This window comes from Mus musculus, chromosome X (assembly GCF_000001635.26).
Source record: "Mus musculus strain C57BL/6J chromosome X, GRCm38.p6 C57BL/6J".
Lineage (NCBI taxonomy): Eukaryota > Metazoa > Chordata > Mammalia > Rodentia > Muridae > Mus > Mus musculus.
In genome coordinates this window covers 41,834,974-41,849,074 of record NC_000086.7, presented here as the reverse complement: position 1 = coordinate 41,849,074, position 14,101 = coordinate 41,834,974, and the positions used below count along the sequence as shown (strand labels likewise).

General features: G+C 36.2%; 1 protein-coding gene across 4 annotated transcripts in view; it reads left to right on the top strand.

Annotated features, from left to right (window-relative positions):
* Thoc2 (THO complex 2) overlaps positions 1 to 14,101 on the top strand; it is a 116,946-nt gene that overhangs the window by 62,863 nt on the left and 39,982 nt on the right. For all 4 annotated transcript variants that reach the window (XR_001782751.2, XR_003953012.1, XM_006541503.4 and 1 more), the window contains exons 13-20: positions 4,270 to 4,311; positions 4,720 to 4,850; positions 4,947 to 5,048; positions 9,441 to 9,525; positions 10,398 to 10,491; positions 10,880 to 10,960; positions 12,478 to 12,574; positions 13,860 to 13,977. Coding sequence is in view for 2 of the 4 variants with exons in the window: in XM_006541503.4 (XP_006541566.1) it covers positions 4,270 to 4,311; positions 4,720 to 4,850; positions 4,947 to 5,048; positions 9,441 to 9,525; positions 10,398 to 10,491; positions 10,880 to 10,960; positions 12,478 to 12,574; positions 13,860 to 13,977 (750 nt within the window). In the remaining 2 variants the exon portion in view is untranslated. The remainder of the gene's footprint in view (positions 1 to 4,269; positions 4,312 to 4,719; positions 4,851 to 4,946; positions 5,049 to 9,440; positions 9,526 to 10,397; positions 10,492 to 10,879; positions 10,961 to 12,477; positions 12,575 to 13,859; positions 13,978 to 14,101) is intronic.

Sequence of the window (14,101 nt, the reverse complement as noted above, 5' to 3'; positions counted from 1 at the left end):
TTGAACCTAGACCCTCTGCAAGAGCAGCAAGTGCTCTTAACTGCTGAGCCATTGCTCCAGCCTTCAAGTACTTGTTTTGGGACAACAATCTTTGAAGTTAATTTCAAGAAAGAACAATTCCAAATGTAAAGAACTGAAGTAACATTTGAAAATATTTGTGATACTGCTGACCTGTGAGAAGCTGTGTTTTGTTTGTTTGTTTGTTTGTTTTTGTTGTTTTTTAAAGCTCAGGACATAGCAAATGCTGTCATATACTATTTTGTTCCATCAAGTAGTTATAGTTAGCATGAGATCTGATTTCCTCACTGATTATTCCTGGGATCCAGTGCTATACACATAAGGTAGGAATTGCCAGGGAACTATTATCATAGTCCATTTCCTCAGCTTTTTAAAAAATATACTTATGCTGTGTGTATGCCTGTGCATGTATGTATACATTTACATACCACAGAGCACATGTGTAGATCAGAGAATACCTGATCTCGGGGTCTGTTCTTTCCTTCCACTCTGCGGGTTCTGGGGAATCAATGTCAAGTCATTAGCTCTGTTTGCAGGCGTTTTCACAATACGCCATCTCATAGGACCTCTGCTCAGATTTCAGCCAATGAAAGACAAGAATCGATTGTCTTAAACACATTTCTAGAGACTCGGAACCTGTTGTGGTATTGAACCTTTTTAATCCACATGGCCAGTTTTCTATTGCTGCTTCTTAGGATTACATGCCTAGGAAATCCAAACGAAAATGTAAGAGTGCGTTTCTTTAAATAGATTTAATGGTTAAGCCATAATTTGTTCAAAAGTTATATGCACATGTTATTTTTTGTTTATGATGGAAACTATTTAAATGTAGCCATATCTAGTGCTGGAAAAATGTGAAAGAATTTCCCGGTGTCATCACCATTCCTGTAACTCTCTTTCTATATGAGTTAGTTTTTTTTTTTTTTTTTTTGTCTCCACCCCCATCGAGTTAGGTATATCTTTTAGTATAGAATAAAATTTATTTAGGAGCATGGGAAGGGGCGTTGAGAAGGGAGTAGAGGCAAGAAAGAGAAGGGACAGTGAAGGATGGGGGAGGGGGGCCTGCCAGGAACATATGGAGTGGGGGAGAGGAAGTGGAGGAGGGAGAAAGGGCTCGGAGAGAAGAGAGTCAGAGAGATGGGGAAGGGACAGAGCAAGTTAGATTTTTAAACTCCAAATTATTCTTATTTTATCTTGATAATTAGCCTGGGCTTGTTTTGAACTCAAAATTCTCGTTCCTCTAGATCACTGGATTCCAGACATATGCCACTTCCCTCAGAATTTCTAAATTATTTTATTTTACTTTTACTTGATTATTTTAAAAAGTCTGGATTTATGTGTGTGGGTGTTTTGGCTCCACTTATGTCTATGTAGCATATGTGTGCAATGTCTGCAGAGGCCAGAAGTAGGCGTTGGATTCCCTGGAATTGAAGTTATAGATAGTAACTGTAACAGGAGTTATAGCTAGCTGCCTCATGGATGCTGGGAATCAGACCTGGGGTCCTCTAGAAGAACAGTCAGTACTTTTTTAACTGTTATACCATCTCTCTAGGTCAGTGCAGAAGGATTTTAATGGGACCTGCTTTGGATCCTCTCTAGCAAAAATGTTTTTCATAGAATAGTTTTGAGGCATATTTGAGGTAGTTTTAAATCTAATATACCATACCTACGAAATACTTAATAATTTGGTACTTAGTATAAAGAATATGCAAGTAAAAATAGTACCATAATTTTTTACAGACATTTTAGTCAAAAATCTTAAGTGTTTTTTTCCTCAGAGGTACTGTATAGTCTTAAGCAGCATTTGAAATATTCGTGGGTTAAAGGCACTGAATTAGTTCATTAGTCATAAGAAGCTGTTTGTTTAGTATTGTCTATAATTCCTTCTTTATTTCCCAACTCTCTCAAGACTGTCTTGATGAAATACCTATCACTATTAATTTTTGGTGCTGAATATTGTTGTATAGTGCCATCATCCGCACTGCCTTTCTAGAGTGATATTGGAACCTCTTAGTTCATTTTGATGATGGCCTTTGTAAACATAGCTAAGTGCTGTTTTACTTAAATTTAAAATTCAAATGCTGAAAGTACTTCAGAGTTGTCACCTCAAAGATGGGAGGGAACTGTGTCTTCTTTCTGTTCAAAAGGTCAGTGCATGGCACTTGGTAAACAACGACCCCTTGGACCTACTTCCATGTGTCTCTCTCCTTTTTGAGTGTGGTGTTCATGGTGGCATTGAGCAGTCTATGTTACCCCTGACCTAAAAATGAAGTAAACTAAAAGAAAAAGAAGCTATAAATGCTGCAGAATATGTTTATCTTTAAAAATTTGCTTTTTGATTGGCATGCCCCCCTGATTATTTCTGTTTAATCCTTGTTGTCGTCAGTGTTTGATAGTAAGGTTTACTGTTCTTCTAGGGAGCTTTGTTTTCTTTTCCATATTAAAACAAATCTCTTTTGCTTATGAAATATTATGGACATTTGCAACTCACTTGAGTTACTCAGGAAAGCAAAACAGCTAAGTAAGTTACTGTGAAAATTTGGCTCGTTTAAATCCTGGTATAGTAGGAAAAGGGGTAGCCTAACTGCCTTAAATGGTAATACACAACAAAGCCTAGTTTGTCCCATTTCTGCCCCCTGTTATACATTATATGTTACCTGAATTACCAGTTCTTTATCACAAAGAAAACAGCAACAAACAATAGCTGTTACATTTTTTTTTCTTCCAGGCCACTCTTCTATAATTGAATTCCTTATTTGCTGTCAGAATACATGTTGACTCAGCTGTAGCTGTAAAAGAACCATATTTTCTTGAACCTGCCAATTAGAAAAAGAAAATATGTTGTTATGCATCTCGAATTAATTGTTAGGTAAAATGAAGCACTTAGATGCCTTAATAACCTACTCAGAAGCATACAGAATGTGTGTGGTTGCGTCCTAGCTGTCTCCTTCCCATGCATGAGTATTGAACTAGGCCTTTCCTTCATGTCTAGATTGTCCTTAGATATCAGTTCTTTGTACTTTTGGTTTTCTACCTTTATACACATATACACGTATAGGCACCACTAACTTTGTTTGTTTGTTTGAGACAAAGATCCTCTGTGTAGCTCTAGCTGCCTTGGAACTCACTATGTACAGACAAGGCTGATGTCAGTCTATCAGAGGTCTGCCTTCCAAGTGCTGAGATTAAAGGAGTGAGCCACTTTGCTTACCTTTCAGAGTATTGTTGTTAAGTGACTACACAGTGTTGTCAAACAAGTCACTTCAAGGTTCAGCCTGCATTGGGATAGTACAGACCCAGGATGTGATTTTTCTTTGTCAGCAGTGTCCTGAATATTTTGGACTTACTTTTTGTTGAGTGCTTTGGTAAGGTTGAATTATAATGCAACTAAAGTTCATTTCCATAGTTTTGACTTTTGGTTACATTAGTATTTTATTTTATTTTATTGATTTTTTGCAAAACATCAGTTATCTGGGCCATGGCCATTGGAAAATACATATTTCCAATGGTCTTAGGAACTTTGATACCACTTAGTAGCAAAATTACAGTTATGGAGTAGCAACAAAAATCATTTTATGGTTGGGGGTCACTACAATCCAAGGAAGAGTTGCAGCATTAAGGAGGTTGAGAAGGACTTGGATTGAAAATACATTAGAACTAAATGACCAGGATGGTTACAGTTTCATTAAGTTTATTTATTAATAGGAGTTTTAGGAAGCTTTGGTTTATAAGGAGAAAAAAATTGGCACTTAAAATTGATAACTTAGGGTTAGAGATGTAGATCAGCTGACAGAATGCTTGCCTAGTGAATCAAGCCCCCGGCTTGACTTTCAGTGGTGGCACACATTTGTAATCCAAGACTAAGTTCAAGGTCAACCTGGACTAGATTTGGAAACCAGCCAGGACTACATGAGATACCCTTCCCGCCCCCCTGTGTTTGTGTGTGTGTCTCTGTCTCTCTCTCCTCCCTTCCCTTCTCCCTCCCCCCTCTCTTTCTCAAACAAATACACACACGCGCACACACACATGCAGGAATAACACCCTTCCCTGGATTTATACTTGAAATTTATGGAATTTTAAATTTAGAGGTTAAAAATATACATGGAAATTTGAAATACTTATATTTAGTGATAAGTTATTTGAAATATACATGTCTGTAAAAGGCAAACAACTAAGTAATATATAACTTTTTTCAGATTATAAACTAAGGCAGTGATCAACTTTCTAACATATTATTGTTTTAAATTTTAGTTTCAGTCTGATGGAAGCAAACAGGAAGATAAAGAGAAAACGGTAAGAGACTGAAAAAAATTAAATAATGGGTGTGTTTGTCAGGATATAGCATGCCAAATATTTTACTGTGAACAAGACTTAGCTACCCTTAGAAATAGTTATTTTATACTTTACATGCTCAGTACAGCATTTGGCAACTCATTGAACATTTTCTTTGAAGATTAATATCCTCTTTTTGAAAATTCCATGTGTAAAAAGGTTAAGCCTCTCATTGCCTAGTTACCTTCTCTGCTTCTTTTACTTCATTTGCTATCTTAGGTAAAGAAAAGGCAATGATAGGGTGAGGAGTGTGTGTGTGTGTGTGTGTGTGTGTGTGTATGATTTAAAAATGATAATTCTTTTAAGGCATCTCTATTTTGGGTGTATTGAAATAAACCTAATGAAATAATTTTTTTGTTTTCTTTTTAGGAAGTTATCCTTAGCTGTTTGCTTAGCATTACTGACCAGGTATTACTTCCATCTCTTTCTTTGATGGACTGCAATGCTTGCATGTCTGAGGAGCTGTGGGGAATGTTTAAGACATTTCCCTATCAGCATAGGTAAATACTTATTCAGATTGTTCACTCCAATTAATTCTAGTATATTAACTTCTAAGCATTTAATATTTTCTAAATTTTCATCTCATTTTCTTAAAGATATCGACTATATGGTCAGTGGAAGAATGAAACTTATAATGGTCACCCACTTTTAGTAAAAGTTAAAGCTCAAACAATAGACAGAGCCAAGTATATCATGAAGTAAGTTTAATTTTTTTCATACTTACCTCAAATATGTCTGGATATAATTTACTGTCTTTCAGCTATTTTGTTTAGACTGCCAGTTTTGAGAAAGATTATAAATACTTAGAGGTATAGTTGATTACATATTGCAGTTAGAATGAGTTTTTTATGTTTTATTTTTATAATTTTTAGGTTTATATAAGTGTATGGGGGATAGGAGTAGGTGTGTGCACGCTATAGTATGCGCATGGAGGTCAGAGTGGTGGGGATGGGCTCTCTCTACTTCATGTTTGTCCCAGGAATCAAACTCTGCTCACAAGATTGATAGTCATGCCGCTTTCTTATAAAGTTATTTGAAGCTTATGAAAATTGTATATTTCATGCAATTATTAGTCTAGATACTAAAAACTCTTCTATTTGTTTTCAACAAGGATTTTGTCAGTTGTCCAACATTTTATAAATCCATTTACAGTTATTCTAATTAAAGTTACATTTTCTTTGGTTTCACTAAGTATAATAGTTTGAAGTGATACTGTGTTTGCCCAGTGACATTGTCTTTGGACATTGGCTATTGGGAAAACAGGCATGAACATGGTCATAGTTTGGCTTATAATGAGGTGTGACAATAGACAGAATGAAATATCTAATTAAGTTAATAGGGGAAGAAATTATTGCTGGAGAGGCTATTCAGTTTGATGAACCCAAGAAAGTTTTAGCTTCAGAAGCCTATAGATACAGTATCGTTTTTTTTTTTTTTTTTTTTTTTTTAAAGCACACTGGACGATCATAGTTAGCACTTGGCAGACTTCTTATTTATTTACTTAGATTTATTTATTAATTTTATGTTATGTGAGTAAACTGTTGCTCTCTTCAGACACACCAGAAGAGGGTATCAGATCCCATTACAGATGGTTGTGAGCCACCATGTGGTTGCTGGGATTTGAACTCAGAATCTCTGGAAGAGCAGTCAGTGCTTTTAACTGCTGAACCATCTCTCCAGCCCTGAATTTACAGCCATCCCTCTGACTTGTGGAAGTCAGATCAGGTTTTGTCTATATATCTGCATATACATATGATCAGGTCATTCATATATGCACACATACACTATTTGTGCTAGGCGCTGAGTTGAATGCTTTTTAAAAATAATACTTAATACTAATTTTCTTGATTCTCTTTACTCTGTAAGCACAACCTTAATTCTTTTATCTGGAATAGTATAGTAACTTGAATTATTTTCTTATTTCAAAATCTCCCCACCTTTTGTTTTTTGTTTTGGCTTTATGGCATGGTGCTGTGAGAGATACTCCTTGATCTTTCCTACTGTATAGCCTACCTCATTTCCTTCCTAATGATGACACTTTAAGCTCTACTGAACTTACTTGTTTCCTGAAATACACCATGCTCTCCTTAGCCTTACTTCCTTTGTATGTGTTTTTTGCTTCCTTTATTTGTACAAATTTTCCCTTATCTTGCCTTTCCTTCTCCATCTGGTGATTCATCTTAGAAAGTGTGCATGAGTGCCAGCTCTCCGAAGCCTCCACAGGACATACTGACAAACAAAGTTGATTTGTGCCACCAGTACACTTTAGGCAAATTATGCTAGCATTCCACTTGTGCACATTACTATGATAGTGTTCCTTTTTGTAAGTATATAAAATCAGCAGATGAATGAATATACTGATTCTACATATAAATGTCATTATATAGCAGTTCTTTCTATTCCCAGCTTAGTTCAGGTACCACGGTGTTCTCCAGTTTTGTCCATGTTGTGAATGACAGAATTTCCTTTTTTGTTTGTTTGTTTTTATTTTTATTTTTTATTTTTATTTTTTTGGTTTTTCGACACAGGGTTTCTCTGTGTATCCCTGGTTGTCCTGGAACTCACTCTGTAGACCAGGCTGGCCTCAAACTCAGAAATCCGCCTGCCTCTGCCTCCCAAGTACTGGGATTAAAGGCATGCACCACTAACACCCAGCTCTTGTTTTATTTTTTATTGTCCGGTTTTTCAAGACAGGGTTTCTCTGTGTAGCCCTGGCTGTCCTGGAACTCACTCTGTAGACCAGGCTGGCCTCAAACTCAGAAATCCGCCTGCCTCTGCCTCCCAAGTACTGGGATTAAAGGCATGCACCACTAACACCCAGCTCTTGTTTTATTTTTTATTGTCCGGTTTTTCAAGACAGGGTTTCTCTGTGTAGCCCTGGCTGTCCTGGAACTCACTCTGTAGACCAGGTTGGCCTAATTTGCTTTTTTTAAAGTGAAAAAGGACACTAGTAGGAGAATTATTGGGGAAAAGAGGGATTTGAAGGAAAGGAGAAATGTTGATCAAAGGATGCAAGATTTTACTTAGATTTAAGAAATAAATTTTACTTACATATTATACTTTGTGGTGACCATAGTCAACAATAATAATGCCTATTGCAAAATTTCCTGAAGACTACCTTTTAAAGATTCATATTACAATAAAAAGTAAGTATTGAGATGAAAAAGTCATAATTTGCTTGACAGATTTATTCTATAATGCCTATATAGATTAAAAACATCACATTGTGCTCTTATAAAGTATACACGTTTTTAAAAAGGTGTATGTCCCGTTCTTCACACACTCAGTTCTCTCCCAGAGAAGAAAAGTAAAGTAACCAGTATTTACATTCTTATTTATCCTCCCAAGGGTGTATATAAGGCAATGTAGATATATTATTTATACTTTTTAAAAAAAAGATTTATTTATTATTATACATAAATTCACTGTAGCTGTCTTCAGATGCACCAGAAGAGGGCGTCAGATCTCATTACAGATGGTTGTGAGCCACCATGTGGTTTCTGGGAATTGAACTCAGGACCTTTGGAAGAGCAGTCAGTGCTCTTAACCTCTGAGCCATCTCTCCAGCCCTATTTATACTTTGAATGTTATTGATTAAATATAAGTGCTGTTCTGAAACTTGATACCTTTTTAGAAAGCAAATTTGTCAGGAATGGTAAGGTACTTCTGTAGTCCTTGTACTTGGGAAGCTGAGGCAGGCGGTGATGACTCTGGCCCTGTCTTTACTACCTGAGACGAGACTGGGTCAGAAAAAGCAACAGACAGACAAACAGACAAGGTAAAAACAGAAATTCTAAAAATACGGTTTTAAATTTGTGTCTTTAGTTAGGCCAGGCTTGAGAGCAAGAACTGCTCTTCATTTTTATGTTCTTAATGCCTAGTGTTTTGTCATAGTAAGCATTAATATGAATGAATGCGTACATGAATGCATATTTTTATTTAGTGTAGAATAATATGTGTAGAATTTTTTTTAATATACTTGGGTTTTTGTTACATTTTAGCTGTAGCTCAGCTGTTGCACCAAACTTCATGAATTTACTACAACTTTTTACATTGACAGTGGAATATTTTAGGATATTATTTGTATAATTTTATAATTTTTCAAGTCATTCATTCTTCAAATGCTCACTGATTGTGTTTTATATGTCTGACATTCTGGTAGCTTGAAGGTAGGACACTGTCTGGAGAATATTTGTTTAATTTTGCTTATTCTCGCTTCAGGGTAGTGAAGAGAAATGGAATAGAATAAAACGTGTACAGTTTTGTGTGACTGAGGCGAGTAGGAGAGCCACCTGGTGCACGCTTCGAAATAGGGAAGGGTGGTGCTAAGTTGAAGGCCGAGGTGGCTATGGTTTCCGATGTAAAACCAATGGTCTCTTTTCTCCATCAGCAGGGAACAGGAGAAACTGAGCTCTAGGAAACCAGAAGGGGAAGCAGCTGATGATTACACCATTTTAATTCTCACAAGACGCTTCGGAACATAGTTATATTATTACTTTACAAATGGTTGCAGTCCTTGAATTACAAATGGAACTTCATTATTTATTTCTAATGTTTAGTGCTGTTAGATGTATATTCCTTTTAGAAATGTTCTTTCCTTTGTTCACTTGCTGCTGTTTAGAGTCTCTGTTATGTAACCATCCCCAAAACACTTACGTTAATCTTTAGCAGTTCACTGTTACAGAGTTTTAGAATCTTAGAAAACATATGCTGATCACAGAAGAAATAAAAAAAATGAAAGAAATGTAATTTATTGATTTTAAAAATTGTGTATCTTGAATAAGAAAATGAGAGAACTAATTTCTGAACTGATAAATGAAACCTTGTAAATCTAAAATACGTATGAATCTTTTTAAAAAGTTTTCATGTATTTATACAGTAAAATAAGTTTTACTCTTAGTAGATAACTAGCATTTAAACTCTGAAATTCCCTAAGAGAGTCCACCTTTTGCTACAGAGTGGATGAAAATGCAGTTGTTTGCATGGATCCATTTGATGTATTTGAGTTTTCCACATAGTACAGCAAAGCTTATCAGCATCCTGAGTAATTGTACTTAATACTGAGCCTTGGCATTTCTCTCCCTTTGTAGGCGTCTAACCAAGGAAAATGTGAAGCCTTCAGGAAGACAAATTGGCAAGCTGAGCCACAGCAATCCAACAATTTTGTTTGATTATGTATGTTTTGAAGTTAATATTATTTTAAGAGATTTCCCTTTTGATTGTCTTTATATCAGTACAGGTGGAAATGAAGTAAAATTTAAAATGTTAGAAAACAGCAGATGAAATACCACTTTATAGTAAAAACAAAACTTTTCATATACAGTATTTCACAAATTGATCTGTTTTCTAGTAATGTACAACAGAACTATTGTTAAACATTTGAATACCATTTCACTTTGATTCCCTTTTAGCAGTGTTACCTTCTTTTTAACATTATCATTGTTGAAATTTTCATACAGTATATTTTGATCATATTTCCCCTCCCACAAGTCTTCCCATATCCTATCTACTTTCCTAGTTACCAAACCCCATGTTTTCTCTTTCACTTGGAAAAGCAAACAAACAACAAAGACAGAAATTAGGTACCCAGGGGCTGGGGTGGGGGAAAGCACAGAGTCCATTTTAGAAAGACTCTAAATAACATTTAAAACAGGACTAGCCATTACTATTACAAAATACAAGTTTAGACCTCTTGGAATCGTTTCCTAGGTAGAAAATGTAGCCTTGGGAAAATACTCTATATAGCAATGATAATGTAATTTTTTTTTTGTAAAATGTTTTATATAGATGCAAACCAGAGAAACTTTGTTTTCAAGACAGGGTTTCTCTGTATATCCCTGGTTGATCTTGAACTCGCTCTATAGACCAGGCTGGCCTCAAACTCACAGAAATTCTCCTGCTTCTGCTTCCCAAGTGCTGGAGCTGAAGTCTGCCTGGCTGGAACCACTTTAATTTTATTATTTCTAATTTTAGAGAAGTATGAACCTTACTTAGCATAGAAGTTTTTTTATTTATTTAATGCAACTTACTCTTTCTTGATCTTCCAGATCTTGTCACAAATCCAGAAATACGATAACTTAATAACACCTGTAGTAGATTCATTGAAATACCTCACTTCGTTGAATTATGATGTCTTGGCCTGTATCCTTTCATGTGGAGCAAAATATAGATTTCATGTGTCCCTTTATTTAATTGCTGAATGATTAATTTTTCTCTGACTTTCTTTAGTAATGATCTAAAGTTGGTCTAATTGGCTGATCTGTTGTCAGCCCAAAGTATTGAAAAGGAAATTGTGTATGTGTGCATGTGTATGCATGCACATATGTTAGTGCTTTGTGTTGTATAAAGGGAGAGACACTCACTTTATCAAGCATGTTGATACAGGTGGAATGTTACTTGTTAGGAGATGGGAAAGAGGGTTGATAAATAATGAGTATATGGTAGCTATTTTCATTCCTCTCTGAAGATGTGGGGGTTTAAGGGTCTTTATTACTGATGTTCTGGTATTTTTTTTCTTAATGTATGAAAGATTGTATCATTGAAGCTTTAGCTAATCCAGAAAAGGAAAGAATGAAACATGATGACACAACCATCTCAAGCTGGCTTCAGAGTAAGTACTTTCACTTTTCTCAGGATGGTAGTACTAGTAGAGACTAAGGAGGTGGCAACTGCCAGGCTTTCTTTACCTGCCTATGCTTTCAGGCTTGTAAGTGCTTATTTCTCAAGAGCTCTTGACAGTATCTAGCCACTAAGCTTGTTCTGCAAAGTGTCAGAGACCTTGGGTCTGTATGGAGATTTTATTAAGTACTTACTAATTTTCTTTACTGAAGAGACTATTTTATTTTACTATGATAGAATTTGAGGAAGTTGTCTCTGGCCATACCACCCTGGACTTGTTGAGTATCATCTGATCTGGGAAGTTTAGTGCAATTGGTCTGGGTTAGTATGTAAATAGGAGAATTTGGGGAAACATTTGGAAGCTGACATTCACTTTCTTTCTAACTTACTGTTATTTAGAAATTACACTCTTTCCTTGTCTAATGTATATGAATCTGAATTTCCCACTGTACTTAAGGTCCTTAAGTCAGAACTTAAAGTTTGGTCTAATTATTTACATAATTAGCAAATAACTTAAGTATTATAGATGATTAGATAATCTTCCTCTAGTCTTCACTTCCTTTCCAGGAAATAATAGGGACTATTGGTTAAAATTGGTCTTCTAAGGTTGGCAAGAGGGCTCAATATTTAAAAGCGTTGACTGGTCTTCTAGAGGACTCTGGTTTTAGTCCCAGAACTTATGTGGTCACTCAACCCTTTTTAACCCCAGTTCTGGGGAATCTGACACCCTTTTCTGATCTTGGTGGGCACTAGGCATATACAAGCTACATAAATGTTCATATAGGCAAGACACCCATACATACTACAAAAAAGCATTCTGCTTCTAGCAAAATTACCTGTTTCTTTTGCTTTGTACAACTGTAGTATGTTCCTAGATATAAATAATAATTTATGACTCAAAACTTTTTAGGGGTGGGCATTTAGTTGTTTGAGTTTACTTGGTATTCTGTGTGGTTGAGTCCTAATTGGTCAGGGTGCATAGTTTGAATCACTGCTTTAGTTTATATTGTGCCTTGGAGCAAGTCATGCGACCCTTTTTTCCCCCAATTTACCTCATCAGTAGGTTTATACTAACCTAAGTCAGTTATTGATATAATTAATCAATGTAATGTGCTTGCTTATGTATGCTTAATAAGTATTACCTATTACTGTGGTAAAAGTCCATTCAATTGTACAGTCAAATGTACAGGGCTGGAGAGACGGCTCTGGTTAAGAGCACTGGCTGCTCTTCAAGAAGACCCAGTTTCCCAGCACTCACATGGCAGCTCATGGTCATGTGCAGCACCTGTTCAGGGGATCTAATACCCTTTTCTAGCTCTTCCTTAGGCACTTGGTAATGAACATGGTACACATATGTCCATGTAGGCAAAAATGTATACACATGAAATAAAAATAAAAATGTTTTAAGAAATTATTCATACCTCATTTTGCTTTAGAAATTGAATTTAATGAAATTATACTTACTATATTTTTGTCTGATAAACTATTTTTGTTTTTGATTTCATGTAGGTCTGGCTAGTTTCTGTGGTGCAGTATTCCGTAAATACCCGATTGATCTTGCTGGTCTTCTTCAGTATGTAGCCAATCAATTAAAGGCAGGCAAAAGGTAAATTATATGGAAATGAACTTCAATAACTCAAGCACTTCTGGTGGTTTTGAAATGTTGAGATTACTGTTATTTTGAAAGACACATAGATTCAACTTAAAGACTCACACACACGGGGGGGGGGGAGGGAGAGAGAGAGAGAGAGAGAGAGAGAGAGAGAGAGAGAGAGAGAGAGAGAGAGAGAGAGAGAGAGAGAGAGAGAGCCATGTGCCATCCTGGAACTCACAATGAGATCCAGGCTGGCCTTGAACTCAAGGAGACCCACCTGCCTGCCTCTGTCTCCTGAGTGCCACCATGCCCATATACAGGAAAAATACTTTTTGAATATGAATTTGATATGTAAGATTTATGTACATCTTTGTAAATGCTGAAGTTTATTCTGGGCCAGTGGCAGTGCTTAGGTTTTGGATAAATAGATTTGTTAAACATTAGTACTAGTAGATTGATTATAATCAAATATTTTAGGTGTGCTGTGAGGTAGATCATCAAGGCTTAAGGGTGTGTGGGGCAACAGATTTTTCAGCAAGAAACGAAGAGGATGCCTGCCTGCCTGCCTGCCTGCCTGCCTGCCTGCCTGCCTGCCTGCCTGCCTCCCTCCCTCCCTCCCTCCCTCCCTCCCTCCCTCCCTCCCTCCCTCCCTCCCTCCTTGTCTGTGTGTTTGTCTGTGTTTGTGTGAGATACAGGTGCGGGAAGGAGGGTGTGGAGGGAGTGATGAGAGAGAAAGCAAAAGAGACACAGAGACAGACAGACAACGTTCTGTGACCTGCCTCCTTCAGCTAGACTTCACCTAAAGTTTCAAGAACCTTCCAAAATAGTGCCATCAGATTGGGATCAAGTCCTTAACTCATGAACTCTTAGAGAACATTTCTTACTAACAATCAAAACAGGAGAGAGGTAGAGGTGGGGTGTGTGGAGGAAGTGAAGGGAAGTACAAATGAAAACTGAGGAAAAATACATGAAGCTTGGGTAAGGGAGAAGGAAGATGTTTTCAATAATTTTTATTTTTGTATCTTATTCCAAGCTTCAAATTAATCCAGGTAAAAATAAATCAAAGAGAAACATGAAATATTTTTATTGTAGGTCTAGAATTTATGTAACATTTATTTTGAAAATAAGATAAAAAAAAACAAGCCCTGCTGTTGTCTCTCATTCCTTCGTCTAAGTAAAGATTCTCAGGAGACTACTTATTATGTATTATTATTTTCATACTTAAAGTTTTAACTTCAAATACTTTTCTTTTGATTTTATAGTTTAATTTTTGTATTTCTTTAAAATCTTGTATTAGTTTTGACCTACTAATATTGAAAGAAGTGGTACAAAAAATGGCAGGAATTGAAATTACAGAGGAGATGACGATGGAGCAGTTAGAAGCCATGACTGGTGGGGAGCAGCTAAAGGCTGAGGTAAGTAAGGACTTATTATTTGTGGCTTTGTCTTTCAAGATGTCAATTACTCCTGCTTAGCCACAATTCAAAATTAAAGAGAAACATATCCATAAGTAGATGAATTATAATATTTTACTTTGAG